General features: G+C 41.1%; 1 protein-coding gene across 1 annotated transcript in view; it reads right to left on the reverse strand.

Annotated features, from left to right (window-relative positions):
• myo1d (myosin 1D) overlaps positions 1-19132 on the reverse strand; it is a 562434-nt gene that overhangs the window by 368767 nt on the left and 174535 nt on the right. The window contains exons 12-13 of the mRNA XM_078223777.1: positions 8091-8161; positions 5779-5853 (exon numbers count right to left, since the gene is read on the reverse strand). Coding sequence (XP_078079903.1) covers positions 5779-5853; positions 8091-8161 — 146 coding nt within the window. The remainder of the gene's footprint in view (positions 1-5778; positions 5854-8090; positions 8162-19132) is intronic.

Below are 19132 nucleotides of genomic sequence, written 5' to 3' on the forward strand. Positions count from 1 at the left end.
AGGTATCCGAAATGAATATCTGTAAGGACAATAAGTTTGAATTGGATATGAAAAGATTCCTCAAGAAACACTACCAGCAGATCTACACTTACCTTTCAGTCAACTTTCCTTCAAGTTCTTTGTGTGCACCAGGTGAACAAATATTTCAGCGCTTATTGTTATACACATTTTCTTGGCTGAATGAAACATCAAATGCTACTGTACGTGACACTCAAAACAGGTTAACGAATTTCTTTTAGAAAAGTTCAGTTCAAATTCGTAACAAGTGTTCTAGAATTAATTCACTCACTGAATGGTGAGATTACAGAAAACATTGTAAAAACAAAGTAAGATACTTTATCGGAGAATCAGTGCAGATTGGATGGACTGAATAGCCTCCTTCTGCACTGAAGGAATTCTATGGTTCTAAGCTTCTACTGTTGAAAGTGCTTGTTATCTGGCTTTTAAGAGCATTGGCTTGTTTTAAAATAAATGCTTCCCTCTTTCCAGGGTATGATGGCATCTTTTCCCTCCATCTCACCTCAATTCAAGTTAGTATTGCCTTTTGTTTTCATACAGTTTCCGTAACCTTTGCTCTTTTCACATCAGTCTTTACAGTGGAAGACACCAGTAACTTACCAGAGAGTCAGGGGGCAGAGGTGAGTGTGGTGGCCATTACTAAGGAGAAGATGCTAGGGAACCGAAAGGTGGATAAATCACGTGGACCAGATGAACTACACCGAAGGAGATAGCTGAAGAGGTTGTGGAGGCATTAATGGTGATCTTTCAGGAATCACTGGAGTCAGGGACGGTCCCAGAGGACTGGAAAATTGCTAATGTAACATCCCTGTTTAAAAAGGCAGGAAATTACAGGCCAGTTAGCCTGACCTCAGTTGCTAGTAAGATTTGAAATATTATTAAGGATGAGATTTCAGAGTATTTGGAAGTGCATGGTAAAATAGAGCGAAGTCAGCATGGTTTCATCAAGGGGAGGTCATGCCTAACAAATTTGTTAGAATTCTTTGAGGAAGTAACAAGCAGGTTAGACAACGGAGAGCCAGTGGACATTATCTACTTGGATTTCCATAAGGTCTTTGACAAGATGCTGCACAGAAGGTTGTTGAATAAGAGCACATGGTGTTAGAGGCAAGGAACTAGCATGGATAGAAGATTGCCTGACTGGCAGAAGGCAGAGGAGTGGGGATAAAAAGGTCCTTTTCAGGATGGCAGCCGGTGACTAATGGAGTTCTGCAGGGGTCAGTCAGTGTTAGGACCACAAGTTTTCACTTTTTGCATCAATGATCTAGATGAAGGAACTGAGGGCATAAGTTTGCAAATGATACAAAGACAGGTGGAATGTCAGGTAGCATTGAGGAGATGGAGAGGCTCCAGAAGGACTTGGACAGGTTAGGAAAGGGGCAGATGGAATCCAACATGGGAAAGTGTGCGGTTATGCACTTTGGTAGGAAGAATAGACATATAGGCTACTTTCTAAATGGGGAGAGAATTTAGAAATTGGAAGCGCAAAGGGACTTGGGAGTCCTCGTTCAGGATTCTCTTAAGGTTAGCTTGAAGGTTGAGTTTGTAGTTAGGAAGGTAAATACAATATCAGCATTCATTACGAGAGGACGAGAATACAAAAGCAGGGATGTACTTCTGAGGCTTTATATAGCTCTAGTCAGACCACATTTGGAATATTGTGAGCAATTTTGGGCCCCATATCTAAGAAAGAATGTGCTGACCTTGGAGAGGGTCCAGAGGAGGTTCATGAGAATAATCCCGGGAACAAAAAGCTTGACGTATGAACAGCATTTGAGGACTCTGGGTCTGTACTGATGGAGTTTAGAGAGATTAGGGGGGATCTCATCGAAACTTATAGAATACTGAAAAGCCTGGATAGAGTAGACGTGGGGAAGATGTTTCCATTAGTAGGAGAGACAAGGATCCGAGGGCTCAGCCTCAGAGTAAAGCAATGACCCTTAAGAACCGAGATGAGGAGGAATTTATTCAGCGAGAGGGTGATGAATCTGTGGAATTCATTGGACGGGATTTTCCTGCTGCGCTCGTCTCAAAACCAGAAAATCCTGCCTGAGATCAACGGACCTTTGCATGGTTCGCACCCCGACTGCTTTGATTCCTGTGGCAGGCAGGATGAGAAAATTCTCCTGGTGTCATAGAAGGCTGTGGAGCCCAAGTCATTGAGGGTATTTAAGACAGAGATAGATAGATTCTTGATTGGTAAAGATTACAGGGAAAAAGTGGGAGAATGGTGTTCAGAAACATATCAGTTGTTACAGAACCCAGAGGTAGGAAGGAAGTGAGCAGCACTGTCTCCAATGAGTACTAGGGAGTTTAAGAGTGTAAGGGACAGAGGGTGCTGGGCAGTTCCATGGGGTGCAGGGGGTGGGGTGAAGTGGGCATGAGGCTCTACTCACAGTAAGGGTGAGGGTCACAGTTGGTGTCTGTTGTCTTGGAACATGCAGTTGGTGCTGTGCGAGCATGAGTCTGCATTGAGCAGTCTGTGGCATTGGAGTCTGGAGTGGAGGTGGCTACGGCAAACATGAGGTGGCGAGTGTGATGTGATAACAGCCATAGAGTCAGGCCTAATGGGTTGGGTGGATGAGACCCTGAAAGAGAAAGCAACAGTGTCCACAAGGGTTGGAAGCAGCTCAACCTATGGATTAGCTGTCCAGGAGGCTTAAATGTCCAGGCATGACAGCAATGACCTCTCCGAATTACGCAGCCCAACTATACAGGGTGCCTATTAGCTCTGCCTCCCCCGAAGGAGAAAGCAATTGTGCCCTGTTACGTTCCTGCAACTCACGTTCGTGATATTAATTGGCCATCAAGAGTTCGAAAGGAGTTTAAAAATGTTTTTTAAAAACACCTTCTGTTTTTTGGAGCAAGGTGGTGGATTTGAGTTTGTCCTGTCCACTTTGTAACTTTAAGAATGGAGTTTTTTTTTTAAACCTTCTCGGCCTTTTGTTCTTCCTGTCTGACTAAGATCAAGCGTTGTTGGATCAAACCCAAGATGGGGTGCAATGCCTTATTGTGAAAGCTTGGATCTTGTTTGTCTCTCTTGTGTGGATTCAATTGGAATTTGAATTTGATTTTTGGAGAAGCAAAGAATGGATTTGGGTTTGTCCGGTCCACTCTGAGCATTGGCTTTGTCACTTTAAGAATGGACTAAAAGATTATCTTAAAAAAACAGCTTCTTGGTCTCTTGTGAGAACCATGTATTGGATTCAAGTTGAATTTGTTTTTTGGAGCAAGGTGGTGGATTTGAGTTTGTCCTGTCCACTTTGTAACTTTAAGAATGGAGTTTTTTTTTAAACCTTCTCGGCCTTTTGTTCTTCCTGTCTGGAATGAAAAATTGTAATGTTCTCAGTACTGAACTGAAGCTCCTCAGAGTCATCTTGATCTCTGGAGAAAATGTGAATATCATTGCACGTTCCTGTTATAACAATTCTAACGTGTTGTGATGTGCCTTTTGGATTGTGTGTGAATATGTTTTTGTAATTGGCCATCATGAATTAACCCTTAGCAATGTCAGCTCTCTAGTCTCAAAGTCAAGGAATGGGATGAATCCTTGGGTTTCAAGCCTCAAAGCTTGGTGGCACAGGGTGAAGAGACAATGGGGTCGCTTCTCTGCCAAGGACTTTAATGCCTGCCAGTCATGATCAATCATTACTCCTCACCCCGTCCCCAAGGTGGACATAACCATCTAGTTGGCTTTGGCCTTTTGGGATGAGCAAACACATAACCCTCCTATAAGAACCCCAGTGATAATGAGCTTAAGGGAGGGGAAACCCAGACTGAAAGCTATAGACAAGTCTAAGTGGGCGAAGGCATATACTGGGATCAGCCCTGTTCTAGGGATGGGAGGGCATCCAAACTGTGAGTGTGTAATTGCTGCCAGGAAAAATCTAGGACTGGCTGATTACTGGTCAGGAAGGCCAATGGGTCAGGGGAGATCATGATGGTTAGCAGCTGCAACACCAACCTGACTTTCTCTCACCCCTCGCAGGATTTTGATCGATATTGGGATGGAGCCAGTGGAGCTGGCTATCTTACTAATCACTGCACTGGAGCAACACAGCCTCTAGCAGCAACACCCTGCAGAACAAGACAAGGGAGCTGCAGGGCAGGATCAGGGACCGGAGGCCATACCAGACATGCAGGGGGCAAAAAGGCGCCAAAGATCAAGGATCTATCAGCGCGCTCCATGGAGCTGTCTGACACCACTTGCCATCAACACCTAATCATGGAGACAGTGCGGCACTGTGCCATGTCCTTACAGGCTTGACGCCACATGGCGGCAGATGTCACCCACTTCCTGGGGCCATCAAAGTCACAGCAGCCCCCAACTTCTTCACCCATGGGGTCGTCTGTGGTATTTCACAGGCATCCACCTATGAGGTATCAGCAAAATGTTCACCAGCCTTTGGTTAGAAAGTATTTGCACTTTGGTCCAAGGTTCCAGACTCATTCAGTCATCCTGCCAACTCTCTTCTCATGCAATATAAATTGCTGTTCCCTTTACTTTTCATAACTATTCTGATGCAAGATGAAAAGTTTTGATGACACGTCTCTCCTTCGGCAATACTCATGTTCTGTACTACTACATGACTTATTTCATGGCGATTATTACTGTCTCACTTTCCCTTCAGTTGGGCTCCTTGTGACATGTACATATCCCAGCTACAGGTGTAAGAAAAATCCCTTTTTCCAGCTTCATTTCTGAATTGGAGGCCAAGTGAAACTCATTTTATATTTTTGTGTTTGCTTTGGGGCAATAGTCTTGCTTCAACTGGCAGCCTGTTCATAGCATCGCAGCCACTTTGAACTCAACACCTGAGAACCAGGTACACAAGTCTGAATTTACAACATTGAGACAGTAGCCAAGAGTGTCAGCAAGCTGTGCCACAACAGGACACTTCAGCTCTAGAATATTGCATAACTTTAAAATTAGATTTTCTGCTAAATTTAAAAAGCTACATTTTGTCATGGAATAGCAGGAGACAAACTTAATTTCAATGTAACATGCATGCAACATCTAAAGCAAAACTGGCACAGTCATGGACTGACCTACCTCATTTCCCTCGCTACCAATAAAATGCATGATAAGAGTCACGACTGAGAAAATAAAAGAAATCAACCTCAAAGTTTTCCCTGGATAGAATCATTTACTTCTTTTGAAAAAAAAATCTTGGTTAATAGTACAAAAATAAATTATTCTCAATCAACGTAATTCTACAGGCAGTAGATCAGACAACTCCTGTGGGTTATGTAAAGTTATCCTGCTCCACAATCACAAGATGAAATTACCAAAAGTGCAAAGGAACAGTTTAATGAAAAAACCACAACAGATTCATAGGTAGATGCCCTTTGTGTGCACCTCACTATATTTAATTCTAGGTGGAACTCTGTTTACCTGTGAACATTTTTATTTCTGTGGATAAAATTGCATTTATTTGGGTTGAGAACACCCCACAATTGGTCAGAGTATTCTCCACTAAACATTGGCAACAAGACAGTGCGAGGCCTTCAATCACAGATAAAGAATAGTACTTCTGTAGCCATATATTAAAGCACACTGATTTACGCAAAGCTTTGGGCTCAATACCTGCTGTGATTCTTTTTTAGCTACAGCAATTCAGGTGTGAAATATATTAAAAACGGTCAAGCAAGTGACATAAATCAACTTTGGACATATTCACATGATTAGCCAACTTTATGAAGAGAGCCTTGTATATTTCTTTCTTTTAAAGATCAGTAAAATTATTTGAAATCTCCTACCTGTTATACATTAGCCGTTTGAAGTCCTGGAACAGAGTGTCCTTGTTTTTGTCAATGAAGCCAATAACGGAATAACTTCATAGAAACAACAAAAGAGCATTTTTTAAATGAACGTGGAAAAATGTCAGGCAGGAAAAGACCATTTAGTTCATCAACCCTGCCCACAATCATGATGTCTGAAGTATCATGATTAGAGCTCCCATACATCAGCGACAACTATTTGAGTTTCTGTGCATGTGTTGCACAGGAGCACCCTCAGACACAAATTATCATACAACCAAGACATCTGGACTGTTAGTCGAAAGTTTAGTCAAAGTCATAAATTTTAAGAAGCATCTCAAAAGGGAGGGGGGCTGGGATGTATAAAGCATTAGGGAGGGAGTTTCACAGCCGAGGTTCTACCTGCATGCTGACAGGTGTCAGCCATGATTCCGGTGATAAGATCACAAGAACTCTCTCCTCTGAGTGAGAAGGCTGTGGTTTCAAGTCCCACTCAAGCTCTCAAAAATCTCAAATGCCAAGGGAGTGCTGCACTATCAGAGGGTGTCATCCTTTGTTAAGCCAATGCCTCTACTGCAGTTTCAGCCTGGTGTAAGAAACCCAATGGCAGTATTTGGAAGAAGGAAAGTGGATCTATCAATATTGATTCTTGAATCAGCATTGGAATAACGTTGATTCAAAACAAAGAGATCTAGGGATACATGTTCATAGCTCCTTGAAAGTGGAGTCACAGGTGGACAGAGTGGTGAAGAAGGCATTTGGCATGCTTGGTTTCATCGGTCAGAACATTGAATACAGGAGTTGGAATGTCTTGTTGAAGTTGTACAAGACATTGGTAAGGCCACGCTTGGAATACTGTGTGCAATTCCACACAGTATTCCACAGAAAAGATATTATTAAACTAGAAAGAGTGCAGAAAAGATTTACTAGGATGCTACCGGGACTTGATGGATTGAGTTATAAGGAGAGGCTGGATAGACTGGGCCTTTTTTCTCTGGAACGTAGGAGGCTGAGGGGTGATCTTATAGAGGTCTATAAAATAATGAGGGGCACAGATCAGCTAGACAGTCAATATCTTTTCCCAAAGGTAGGGGAGTCTAAAACTAGAGGGCATAGGTTTAAGGTGAGAGGGGAGAGATACAAAAGTGTCCAGAGGGGCAATTTTTTCACATGGAGGATGGTGAATGTCTGGAACAATCTGCCAGAGGTAGTAGTAGAGGCGGGTACAATTTTATCTTTTAAAAAGCATTTAGATAGCTACATGGGTACGATGGATGTAGAGGGATATGGGCCAAATGCGGGCAATTGGGATTAGCTTAGGGGTTTTTAAAAAAAGGGCGGCATGGATCGAAGGGCCTGTTTCCATGCTGTAAACCTCTATGACTCTATAATGGTTTATCAACCACCAGTTTCTCAAAAGCAGTTAGACATGGACAATAAATGCTGGCCTTACCAGTGATTCCTACACTCACTTAGAAATCATAGAAACCCTACAGTGCAGGAAGAGGCCATTCGGCCCATCGAGTCTGCACTGACCACGATCCCACCCAGGCCCTACCCCCATATCCCTACATATTCTACCCGCTAATCCCTCTAACTTACACATCTCAGGACACTAAGGGGCAATTTTAGCATGGCCAATCAACCTAACCCGCACATCTTTGGACTGTGGGAGGAAACCGGAGCACCCGGAGGAAACCCACGCAGACACGAGGAGAATGTGCAAACTCCACACAGACAGTGACCCAAGCCGGGAATCGAACCCAGGTCCCTGGAGCTGTGAAGCAGCAGTGCTAACCACTGTGCTACCGTACACCCTAAAGAAAGATTTACAAACCTCCACAATTTTATAACCGTGGTTCTAACAATATCATAGAGCAGATGATGGCTTAGATACCTGCACTGGCAGAAAAAATGGTGCAGGTCAGATAGCTAGCTGAGGGGCTAGTTAAAAAGCTGAGCTGTTTAAGAGCTGAAGAACATCTCGCTATCTTATTGTCTCAATTATCAGTCATCAATATTGCACTGCATTGCTATGACATTGTCCCCAGAAAGAGTTAATGTCTTGAAGAGAAGAGAGAATGTGGATTTTTGGATCTGCAAACAAATAATTGGGTGCTCGAAAGCTTACCTCGCTGAAAATTATTGGCAATGTGTTTGCTATGGCCCACTTTTTTGGCATTCTTGGAAAGTTGGTTCCAAGGACACCTGGGACTGATATTTTCTCTGAGCTATTAGAGGAAATGGAAAGGGGAACAGTGTTTGGGTGACCATATAAAGGATAGTGTCAACATCAGCGCTGCCAAACTTACACAACATGTCCAGCATAGTGCTTAATCCGAAAATCACGATCAAAATCCAGGGTCTTATCAGTTGCACAAAGCTGAAAAAAGAGCAAGATAAAATGAGTAGATCATTCGGCTTTCTTCACAACAGCTTGCTAGTCACTGCACCAAAAATGGTGCTAGAATACTCAGCAATGACACAATGGTTACTTGTACTAGCAAAATGCAGCATTTATTTCAAGTTCTGACAGCTAGTTCCTAGATCGTATCAGAGCACGTGGTCACCTGATCTTTACAAAATAACCTTTGTTTTACAATTAATTCATTTCAGTTAAAGAGAGTATTGCAGATGAGTAGATTTTCTCAGGTTATTTGTCATCAATTGCTCAGGAGTAGCTTCTGATCCCCAGACCAAAAAAATGCTTTGTTGCAAATGATATATTTCCATGATCGATTGTGAAATGGATAGGATATTACTAAGGTTTTAGTATTTCCCCAGGTAAGACTGGATGCGTGTTTGGAATCATGTAAACGTGGTCAAGCTCCATTTACATAAATGTTTACTTTGATATTGTTGTTACTAATTGCATTTCTGGATGTGATCCCATCAAATTTTGTCTGATCATAACTTCAAAGCGATCAATGGTGTTTGCTTATTGTTAACTGTATTTCTGTATGGAACTTGTCAAATTTTCATCTGATTGGCCAACTACAGAACAGATCAGTACTTAAAACAAAACAACAACAAAAATACTAGAGGAGCTCCCATGTGGTTTTTAGTGGTGTAAATTCCTTGCAGAGAGAAAGGAGGAAAAACCAGTTCAAAATGTTCAAATTGCAGTAAAAATTAATAAAGCTGGAGTTCCATTTTAAGGTATACAAGACCAGTTCAGACAAGCTTTACTGGAGCCATTTATTTCCAAGTGTCATGAAGCAATACTTCCTTATTTTTGAAATCTGATTTTCAAAACCTTCACTGACTGGAAATTCTGTAATTTGAAATGAGTCAGAATAGGCTACTTCAGAATGAAAGGCCACCTTCCAAGATGAAGGTGGGAAAAGGCAAACGGTTCCTGAAGTCACCATACCAAAATGCCAAGATCTCGTAAAAATTGCAATACCTTCTTCATCTGACTGCTTCCACGGATCTAATGGTATTTGCTACCAAATAAACCTGTTGGACCTTAACCTGATGTTGTTAAAACTCTTACTGTGCTTCCACGAAACCAGCCGCAACGCTTAATGTCTACGCTTCAAGGACAAAAGCAAATAACTGTATATTCTTTTAACTTTTTATTTGGACACTAATGTTCCTTACTTCCAATACATGCGTGAGTGCGTGTGTTCTTATTTTTTCCCTTAGTTTAGTGGCTAATAAACTTGCTCTTTCTTTGACAGAAGAAAGTTTCATTTGATCGGCTCCTTATTGTTCATGACATAGTTAGAAAAGGCAAACAAGAGGAACCTAAATTTAAAAATCTTTCTTGTGAACAACTGAGGAGACTGAAGAGGAGAACCAGTTCACTCCTGGTTGCAGCACAAATTTTAATGGGTTTTCTTTGTTTGGGAAAAAGAGCCTGCTCATTAAGGTTTTAAAATCACAATTGTTGAAAACCCCAAAATATTCTTAAAATACCTCAAAAGATATTAAGAGACATCAACTCCTTATGGGCTTTGGTCAACTGTAGTATATTTTATTACGAGTATTTACCAAACTCCTCATGTTTCAGATATTTTATAAATGTATTTTTAGCTCTTCTCTTAAAATGAATTCAAATTTATACCTAGGCACATGCTTAGCAAATCAAAGATATTGGTTCTCATAGAGGTCTGCAGCACAGAAAAAGACCCTTTGGCCCATTGAGTCTGCGCAGGTCAAAGACAAACCACCCAACTATTCCAATCCCATTTTCCAGCAAGGCCCATAGCCTTGTTTGCCTTAGCATCACAAGTGCAGACCTAAATACTTTTTAAATGCTTCTGTTTCCAGCTCAGACATTTCTATCATTGCATTCAGTCCATCCTGTTAAACTGAGTTGGACTCACAAAAGTTCTATCACAGTTTCAACAACAATAGGGAAGATCAACACCATTTGTCATCTATTCGAAAATCGGAGGTATAACATTAACAAACATGGTTAATATCCCTACTGAGAAAGCACAACAGAAACTTGCCTCGATGTACAAAATCCATTTCCCTGATCAAAATAAAGGGTTGGAATGGTCCTATTCAAAATGATTTGCTGCAGGGAATACATTGCACACTTTCAATATGGAGACATCCTCACGGTCAATGATTAAAATGTTATCGTGGTGTTGCCCTACAGGCAAGTGGTTAAACAATTTAGTTTCCAACTGATTCAAACTTCTCCATCAGATATGCAATGGAAATTGGTAAATGCTGAAATAAATATCTCTATTCATATCAATTTATGTTTATATACAGGATTAGATGCAGATTATATACATTAGTGTGATGATGTTGCTTGACATCAATGACATTTTTTGGAAAGCAGACTGCTTTCTGAAAGCAAGGTAAAAAGGGTTAGTTTAATTTTAGTTGCAGTCACTATTGAATATCTGGCCCCAGCAATAATTAAACTACTAAGGCAGGAGTTTCTGCTAGGCTGCGCCGCTTCAGTGCACAATTTGTCCTGAAATTGGCCCAAAAGAAGAACATTTACAAGTGCATGTTCAATGCAAATCAAGTTTCTGCAGTCTTCTGTGCTAGTTTTAAAAATATCCTCCTAGAAGCTGGCCCCACTCAAAAACAGGCCATGCTGCCTATTGATTGAATCACCCTCACATCTCTGCTCATTGTGCCCATTTGCAAGCCTTCAAGAAAGCTCTTAAAATTAAGCATCTTTTCAAGTAAATGAACATTAACAGGATTTGAAATGCTTTTAACTTTTTATTCACCACTAAGAAATTGAATATTGGACATCAATGAAATGAGTCAATGTCTCGATATTGTTTTTAAAGTCACTGAGAGTTATTCAAAATTGGGTTACTCACAGGTTGTAGATAAATGTTTTGAAAAATGCTTATTTTTGTGATAAATCCATTTGCACCGGTATTAATAAAGCTTTCATCTAGGAATACTGTTAATGCAATTTTTAAAATTACTTGCGCTTTAAAACACCGCCTATTGTGTTGGCTCATTGGAGAATTGACACTCACTAATATGCAAATAAGTTTAATTGGAAACATGAGAAAAAACATCCATTTCCCAAAAATTGCATAATTGAGTGAAATTTGCGCTTGGACCATAACCGAGGCCAAAGCCGAAACTCCTTTGCTAAAATGATTTTTAATCTTCTCAAATAGCGCATAGCTTCTAATGTTGGCTCAAAGATTCAAATGTAGACTCACTGCAAAGATATTTAACCCATTGTCTAAATGACTCAATGGAGTTTCCAATCCACTTCAAATGCTCAGCTGAACGCTGACTATTTAGCTATCGAGTCCTCCTCAGGATTATGGATCTAAATTCAATACCCTCTGACCTGGAACAGATCATAAACAGGATTGTGTAAATCTGAAGAATTAGACTGATATCATGCACCATGTTGATAGCTACTCCAGTAAAACTTTTATTGGCTTAGTGTTGGAACTAATTAGAGCGTGAACTGAAAGGCTGTGTATCTCTGTTCTGTCTTCAACTTGAATACAAAACACACAGGAGAGAGCTTCAGCAGTACAGGGTAGTTGTGAACTTGACCAGTACAACTTGCATTTTTTTTAGAAACTGGTCTCAATAATGATCAAGTGATACAATGTGAAATTAAGCAGCATACAAATCACACTAGTTTTTTTAAAACATGTATAGCTCACACTCAGTTGCCGATTACTTCGCCAAAAGAACCAAAGATAACACGAGGGAACTTTTTTTTTGATCCAGGTAGTATTTACAATCCAATGTCATTAGGCTATCCAGAAAAGAAAATGATTCTAGTTGTTCTATTCTTTTTTATTCCACTGTTATTTTGCATCAAAGTGCAATGACTGTCATATTATGTACATAATGCAGGTTCTTTATGTTGCAGTGGTAGTGAGTTTGAGATCTTGAGGCTTGTGTGTTTAAACATAAACACCTTTATTGGTAGGCTTTAGCCATTTACAGTTCCAGGTACGAGGTTGCTACCACCATGCAGGCCAGCTGCTTACAGTTCTAGACTGTTCTCTGACTATGTGACTACGTACATCACACCACAGGTGGTGCCACTCTCCAGTGCCACATTAACCCTCGGTACATTGTACCAAGCATCTTTACATTATGAGTGCACATATAATCACCACCCACCCACCCACCACTTCCCCTTTGTTTTTCAAAAACATTACTCCCTTCTAACAGAAAATACAACATAATGTTTACTTCCTATCACAGTATAACACGGTATTAAGTCTTGACAGTTCTTTCACAACTTGGTATGTCATGTGTGAAGAAATGGTAGCATTACTCTGTTCTATAAGCACTGCATGCTTAATTACTTGTATAAACATTTTCTTCAAGGTCTTATTCTTCTGATTCAATTTTTCCCTGGACTTGTTCTCAAGTTCAAGTTGCTTGTCATGAAGTTCAGCTTATTCGTCTTCTGGGGTCTTTCATTGGTCTCCTTCTGTTGCCTCCTATTTGAGGTCTTACATTTCCCTCTTTCTGGGGTTTTATTTCTTTCTTTCTGAGGTCTTTGTTGCCTTTCCTTTGAGTCTTCATTGTCTCTTCTTTGATGCCTTTGCCTCCTTTCTGAGATCTTCATTGCCTCTGAGGGTTTCCGTTGCCTCTTTTTTGAGGTCTTCCATTGCCTATGGATCGTTTTTGAGAGTTGCCCTCTATTTGGGGTCTTCTCTAATTTTCCTGTCCATAGCCGTTTGTTTTCTTGTGGTTGCTGCTTTAAACATGTTTCCACTTTAAATGTAATATCTCTTTAAGAGTATTGCTGCTTTAAGCCAGTCATCGTTGTTTTCCACCAAACTGTCAGTTCAGTTTCTGCTTTTCCCACGTTTTTGGCGTTTTGATGGGAATGTGGTTGTTCTTTCTCAACTTGTTAAAACTTATATGAAAAGGTCATTACCCAGCAATCTCTGAAGCTTTTTAAATGTGCTGGGTTTTTTGTTATTTCTCCTGCACTTGGAGACCCCAATTTTTTTTTGATTGAAACTCATCAATTGTTATCACTCAACCTCCTGAGACTCTCCTCCAATCCTACACATCAGGAGCTACTCTCAGCCTGTCAGCCCCAGCCCATTGATCCTCCTGTGCTTCCAGAGACCTTGTTGTGGTTCACTTCGGCCATTTTCTTTTAATTTAAAGCTGTACCATTGCTTTCTGCGTGCTCTGTTTTGTTAAAACGTAGCAGCAACTCTATTTTTACTTCAAGTTTTTTCCCAAACCTGACGTCAGAGCTCTTCTGGCTGCCAGCTCTGCAGGGTTATTTTCTCTTTCCTTTTTACTCTGTTTCTTTTTTAAACCTTTGACTCTGCTGGCCAATTTTACAGGTTTTCTTCTCTGCATTTGTCTTTCAGCTTTTTCAAACTACTGAACCTCCCGGGACCACCACCTAGTCTACAACGTGTACAGATGTTTTTCTGTGTTTCACTCACCCTTCTTGTGTATTCTGACCCAGAGGTCTTGCCGTGTTTTCTCAGTTGTTCACCAATCTCGCATCTGTCCATTTTCTTTGGCCCCACCTTACTCAGCGTCTTTTTTTGTTTTCTTAGGTGCACATCGCTCTATTTAACCTTCAGTGTTCCACATCTTGTGGATGCACTGTTCTGCATTCCTGCAGTTAGTTGCCACCTTTCATGTCGCTGTTGATCGCCACCATCAATCACCATGGTACTACCACCAAACCCCACTTCTGACACCATGTCACATTATGTGCGTAATATCCAAGTTATGCAGCATTTCAAACATTTCAATAATCACAAGGAAAAGTAGAATGATTTTCTTATCTGGTGAGCCGAATAACAGTTGATGGGAAAAGTGATCATGACATCAGGAAGCGCTCAACACTTGCAAAACAAAACTTCCCAAAATCAGACCTCTTTAGAAATAAGAAGCGGAATGAGATTACTAAAATGATCCATCTGATCAACATTACTATATGGATGTGAATGATAGAATATAATCAAAGCAATGGAAGCTGAATTAAAGGCAAAGGGATGTGATTTCTGAGATGTGATGAAGATTAGTTGGACAACTTATATAATTGATAAGAAGCTTTGAGGAAAGAAGGTATACAAGAGGAACTTTCTAGATGATCACCAGGAGACAACTACAATTCCTTGGGCACCTACTTGAGAGAGAAACTAGAACATCTGGTAAAACTGAGGTCAGCAGAACAAGAGGGAGGCAAAGGAGGAAATACACCGACAGTTTAAAAAGCAGAGAAGATATAAGATTTGAGATCACCAGGATATTGGCTGCTTTCAAGAAACGTGAAGGTTGGAGACTCATGATAATTGACATTACAAGACATGGCAACTGAAGAAGTGCTTACAACCTGGTATGCACTATTGGAGGAGAGTGTGGTGAATGCAGGTTCGATTGTAGCTTTCAAAAAAGAATTGGAGAAGTACCTGAAGGAAAAGGAAATTGCGGGGCTACAAGGAAAGGGTGGTGGAGTAGCTATGTACTCAATGGGCCTCTTTCTGTTTTTGCAACCATTCTCTCATTATTCTATATACTCCAAATTTTTCTCCTTTGTTTTGCTTCAAGACATGGCGGCACGGTAGCACAGTGGTTAGCACTGCTGCTTCACAGCTCCAGGGGCCTGGGTTCGATTCCCGGCTTGGGTCACTGTCTGTGTGGAGTTTGCACATTCTCCTCGTGTCTGCGTGGGTTTCCTCCGGGTGCTCCGGTCCAAAGATGTGTGGGTTAGGTTGATTGGCCATGCTAAAATTGCCCCCTAGTGTCCTGGGATGCGTAGATTAGAGGGATTAGTGGGTAAAATATGTAGGGATATGGGGGTAGGGCCTGGGTGGGATTGTGGTCGGTGCAGACTTGATGGGCCGAATGGCCTCTTTCTGTACTGTAGGGTTTCTCTGATTTCTCTCTCTGACATTGATCTTTAGAAGCTGGAAATTCTATTCTACACAAATTCTAATTCATTCAGATCTCTGCCACACATGTCCAATTCTGTTCAAGGTTAACAATCATCAGCTTGCATCAGCATCTTTTATTGAAAATCGTTGCAATCAGAGCCAATTCTAAAAGTTGTTGTTGGCAAGGGTGTAGCAGTAAGGGCATCTGGCTGCAAAACCACCTAACAAATCTAAAATAAAAAATGTTTGTTGTTATAGAGGGTGCTCAACCAGCATTGCAGCAATCCTAAGTAACGGGATGGGGGGGAAGCTGAAGGAGAAGGAAGGTAGATTGACGATAATGACATATCAGTTAAGCTTGCCAGTTGCCTGGAGGTTTCATCTTGTGACCTCCTGTCTTCAACCACCACATTCCAGTCATTGGTCACCCAACTGGAGCTGGGGATTAAATCAGGCCTTGCCAAGGCCACCAATATTCCAATAATGAATGATAGTAAAAATAATAAAGTATTCAAAGCAAATGAAAAAAGAAAATTTATTTTAAGAGCCAATGACGTTTCTACAGGTTTGCTCACAGCAGGGCCCAGGAAATTAATATTTAATTAGTCTGCAGAGTTGGGCATGTTGTCAGCCTTCCTGTACTTCACAGCATATCAGCAGAGTAATTGACAAGAGAAGATGGAGGAATCAAAGCTGAACACGGTTCTATCCTTAGCCAGTGCCCACATGCATATTTTTCAGCAATGGTCAAGGATGGGAACTTTAATGATGTGCCTTGGTTCTCCCTCCCGCCCACCCCCCATCGTTCTCTGGTTAAGGTTAGTTGAGATCAAAGGCCATGGATCACACCTGTTATCCTTCTCCATGTAATGCATTCCCTTACTTCATGAGAAAAGAGGTCAGAAAAGTTTATTTTCACATTCATTTCCTTGGAGGGGATACAGCGCAGATTTGCCAAAACAATGCTAAGATTCGGAGGATTAAATTACGAGGACAGACCTGCATAAACTTGGGCTGTATTCATGAATATTGAAAATTGAGGGGTAATCTGGTCAAGTTGTTTAAAATGTTAAAAGAAATCGTCATAGTTGCTACATGTTTTAATCCCTCCAGTCAGACCTGCCATAGTACCAAAATGGTTCTCAAAGTCACAAGTGACACCCTATGTGACTGTTACAAAGGTAAACTTCATCTGTTGCTATCTGCCTGAAGCCTTGGACAGGTTGACCACATCAACTTCCTCCAAAACTACACAACGATCAAACAGCTGGGTAGGACTGTACTTGCCTGGTCCCATTCTCATTTAATTAATTGTATCCAGAATATTATTTGCAATGGTTTCACTTCCTGCTCCCATACAGTAACATCTGGAATCCTCCAAGGATCTATCCCTTGGCCCCGTCCTGTTTCTCTTTGAAACACTGCCCTTCAGCAATATTCTGAAAGCACAATATTAGTTTTTAGATATAGACAGTTCTACCTCATCACCACCTCTCAACTGCTCCACTGTTGCTAAACTATCAGACTACTGGTGAGGTGAAACTGACTGCCCTCGGCATCAAGGCAGCGTTTAACTGAGTGTGGCATCAAAGAACCCTAGCAAAACTGGAGTCGATAGGAGTCAGAGGGAAAACTCTTGTTAGTTGGAGTCATATCTAGCGCAAAGGAAGGTGGTTGTGGTAGTTGGAGGTCAATCATCTCAGTTCAGGAACATCACTGCAGGGGTTCCTCAGGGTAGTGTCCTTGGCCCAACCATTTTCAACTGCTTCATCAATGATCTTCCAACCATCATAAGGTCAGAAGTGGGGATGTTTGCTCCACAAATGCTGAATCAGTCCCTGCACACATGCAGCAAGACCTGGAATCCCCTCACTAAACCTCTCCAATTCCTTACTTCCCTTTCGTCCTTTATGATGCATGCATTACCTTTGTCAAGGTGGATGGTGAGGTAGTTGATTCTGAGACCAGGGTCCTGAACCTCAGTAAAAGTAACTATGATGGCATGAGGCACGAGTTGGCTATGATAGACTGGGAAACATTAGTTTAAAGTTTATGTTTATTTATTAGAGTCACAAGTAGGCTTACATTAACACTGAAATGAAATTACTGTGAAAATCAATTCACCAACTTTTACAGGTGCACCATAGAAAGCATTCTTTCTGGTTGTATTACAGCTTGGTATGGCTCCTGTTCTGCCCAAGACTGCAAGAAACTACAAAGGGTCGGGAACAAAGTCCAGGCCATCACTCAAACCAGCCTCCCATCCATTGACTCGGTCTACACTTCCCACTGCCACGGAAAAGCAGTCAGCATAATCAAAGACCCCATGCACCCCGGACATACTCTCTTCCACCTTTTTCCGTTGAAAAAAGCATACAAAAGTCTGAGGTCACGTACCAACCGACTGAAGAACAGCTTCTTCCCTACTGCCAAGAGACTTGTATTAAGTAGATCTTTCTCTACCCCTAGCTATGACTGTAACACGACATTCTGCACTCTCTCCTTTCCTTCTCTGTGAACGGTATGCTTTGTCTGTATAGGGTGCAAGAAACAATACTTTTCACTGTATATTAATACATGCGACAATAATATGCATGGCGCGGTGGCACAGTGTTAGCACTGCTGCCTCACAGCACCAGGGGCCCGGGTTAAATTCCCAGCTTGGGTCACTGTCTGTGCGGAGTTTGCATGTCCTCCCCATGTCTGTGTGGGTTTCCTCCAGGTGCTCCGGTTTCCTCCCACAGTGCGAAAGACATACTGCTTCGGTGAATTGGCCATGCTAAATTCTCCCTCAGTATACCCAAACAGGCACCAGAGTGTGGCAACTAGGGGATTTTCACAGTAACTTCATTGCAGTGTTAATGTAAGCATACTTGTGACAATAATAAATAAAAACTTTAAAAAAAACTTCAATCAAATCAAATATGCTGTGTGATTTCAAGGAGGAATTAAATATAGCTCTTGGGGCTAAAGGGATCAAGGGATTTGGAGGTGGGGGGGCGGAGGTGGGATCAGGATATTGAATTTGATCATCAGCCTGATCATGGTGAATGGAGGAGCAGGCTTGAAAGGTCAAATGGCCTAATTCTGTTCCTATGGCATTAGAAGGCATTAATATAGATGGCAGAATGAGGATGCAAAGATAATTAATACAACATTGAAAAAACTGCAGGCATCATAGGTACTGGAAGACATTTGTTTTCCCCAATGCAGCAGATGCTGCAGTCAATCTCCGTCTGTTGATCATCCTTGGATTCCCCTTGTCCCAAAAACTATCACAAGTATGCCCTGGATTAAGTTTAAATTCAAGGTCATCATGCTAGAGAGATATTAGATAGTTTATTAGTGCAATTAGTGAATCTTAGACATTCTTATAAGAATAAAACCCACATGCATGGAGTAGTTTGTGCAAGGGTCAATCCTGTAGCACCAGTAATTTAAAAAACTAAATTGACCAGCAACTTACCAGTCTTCGATAGATTTAGCCAAAGTGATTTACAGATGGAAATGCACGTACGTATCTATGAGGCTCCTCGACTGAGAATCATGTCTCAGTGCTTTGTGAAAGTCAGATACAGAGCAGGAAAGAATAATCAGAAAAACACAAAGCAGGGAGAACACAATTAAAGCAGGGTTTTGAGGAGACTCTAAAAGCAGAGGCAAAAATGAAAGAATAATCATTTAAAGAAAAGCGATTACATTTGTCCCTTTTATCTGAAATTAAATATTGATGCCCACATCACATCAGAATTACAAGATTTATCGCAGTTAAATAATCAATTTCTTATCAACCATATTTTACAACATGATCCAACATGTGACACAGACAGTTTAGCCAGCAATCAGGCTGGTACAAAAGCTTCTGTTTAATTCACAGATTTTTGTTTGAAATAATTAATACTCTTCCTTAACCCACTCTTCCATTTTTGTCTGAAGGCAAGACTGATTATTGTGATGCAGTTCCATGAGTTACTGTTACTTTGCCCAAGTGAATGTTTATTGATAGAGTAATTGTTACAAGACTA

Source organism: Mustelus asterias, chromosome 11, assembly GCF_964213995.1.
Source record: "Mustelus asterias chromosome 11, sMusAst1.hap1.1, whole genome shotgun sequence".
Classification (NCBI taxonomy): Eukaryota; Metazoa; Chordata; class Chondrichthyes; order Carcharhiniformes; family Triakidae; genus Mustelus; species Mustelus asterias.